Source organism: Austrofundulus limnaeus, unplaced genomic scaffold, assembly GCF_001266775.1.
Source record: "Austrofundulus limnaeus strain Quisiro unplaced genomic scaffold, Austrofundulus_limnaeus-1.0 Scaffold312, whole genome shotgun sequence".
Taxonomy (NCBI): Eukaryota; Metazoa; Chordata; class Actinopteri; order Cyprinodontiformes; family Rivulidae; genus Austrofundulus; species Austrofundulus limnaeus.
Genome location: NW_013952714.1, coordinates 344,668 through 345,996, shown reverse-complemented (window position 1 = coordinate 345,996; position 1,329 = coordinate 344,668). Strand labels below are relative to the sequence as shown.

Below are 1,329 nucleotides of genomic sequence, written 5' to 3'. Positions count from 1 at the left end.
CCTCTACTTTTCATTCAAAATAAGTTTCCATTCTCGGCAGGTTTCTAAGGTTCTTCTACATATTAAAAAGTTGTTAAACATCTGAGTGGTGCACTACTGCTACTAGTGGTGAGAAAGTGTATTGCACCTTATTCAAAATCAATGTGGTCCCGCGGCCCTCTGCGGCCCAACGTTAAAAACTGTTGTTCTTTTGAGGCCATCAAGGTGGCGCTCACGGCCCACAATTGGGCCGCGGCCCATAGGTTAAGAATCTCTGCTTTAAACAACACTGACTGAGCCCACGCTACTACAGTTAAAGAAGAGTTGGTGTGATTGTTTTAATCGGTACACTCTTTAAGGTGGCGTACTTTGGAACTTCGTTTGCTGGTTACGTTGGTTTGTGGACGGGACAGAGTCCTTACAAGTTCAGCGTGTCTGGTGACCAGAGAGGTAAGACTACCCATGGTTGTTGAAACCAAACAGTACACTTTATGATTTCTCGCCGTTTTCAAGTTTGTGTTTGATTCACCAGGAACTGATCGCTGGTGGAACTGGTGGAAGAATTTCGTGTCCGCGTTCCTGCTCCGCAGATCGCCCGTCAGCTGGCTCCTGAGGGAGGTCAGTGCGTCACGGTACGCTTCTCTAAAACAGGAATAAACAGGAGGAAGTGAAAGTAATTGTGAGTAACTTGTGCAGGCTCTGGAGGAAGCAGAGGACTTTCAGGACGCAGTCATGCGTCTGTCGAAAACCCCCCTCATCGCAGGGGTGTATTACATCGTGGGCGGGGCGCGAGCCGGGGAGGGGGTCGTAATCACCCGGGACCGAGCAGGCCCCGTGGATATTTGGCCACTGGACCCACTACACGGAGGGTAAGGAGATGTCAGCGTGGTTACACAACTGAACAAACATTTAWTGGTGCTTTCCTGACCCCCTTTTTTTTAGATGGTACAGAGTGGAGACGAACTATGACCACTGGCGTCCAACCCCGCCGTTAGATCATCGAAGGTGGATCATCTCACACGACTGTCACACATTTCTAACGTCTAACACAATGTTTGGTCACTGTTCTGCCTCTTTTTAGGGAAGTAGCATCCAAGGCACTGAACAATACGGGCCAGGCTAACATCAACATGGACCAACTTTATCAGGCAAGTAGGGAGAAGTTCAAGAGAAACTCAGAGACATCACATTTCTGAAAATCACAGACTGAGTGTTTAGACTGATGACACTGCGTTGTCCTTCAGGTGCTGACGATGGATCCAGTGTGTAATGGGTAAGGACAAAGTGAACTCATTATACTCATTTTGTGTGTGTGTGTGTGTGTGTGTGTGTGTGTGTGTGTGTGTGTGT

At 48.1% G+C, this 1,329-nt stretch overlaps 1 protein-coding gene across 1 annotated transcript in view; it reads left to right on the top strand.

Moving 5' to 3' along the window:
* The window catches only part of LOC106527167 (N-acylethanolamine-hydrolyzing acid amidase), a gene marked incomplete at its 3' end in the record, with an annotated part of 11,222 nt that extends 9,970 nt beyond the window's left edge, over positions 1 to 1,252 (top strand). Inside the window, 6 exon segments of the mRNA XM_014021970.1 lie at positions 339 to 429; positions 512 to 597; positions 676 to 848; positions 922 to 984; positions 1,061 to 1,127; positions 1,224 to 1,252. Coding sequence (XP_013877424.1) covers positions 339 to 429; positions 512 to 597; positions 676 to 848; positions 922 to 984; positions 1,061 to 1,127; positions 1,224 to 1,252 — 509 coding nt within the window.
* Between the last annotated feature and the right edge of the window lie 77 nt (positions 1,253 to 1,329).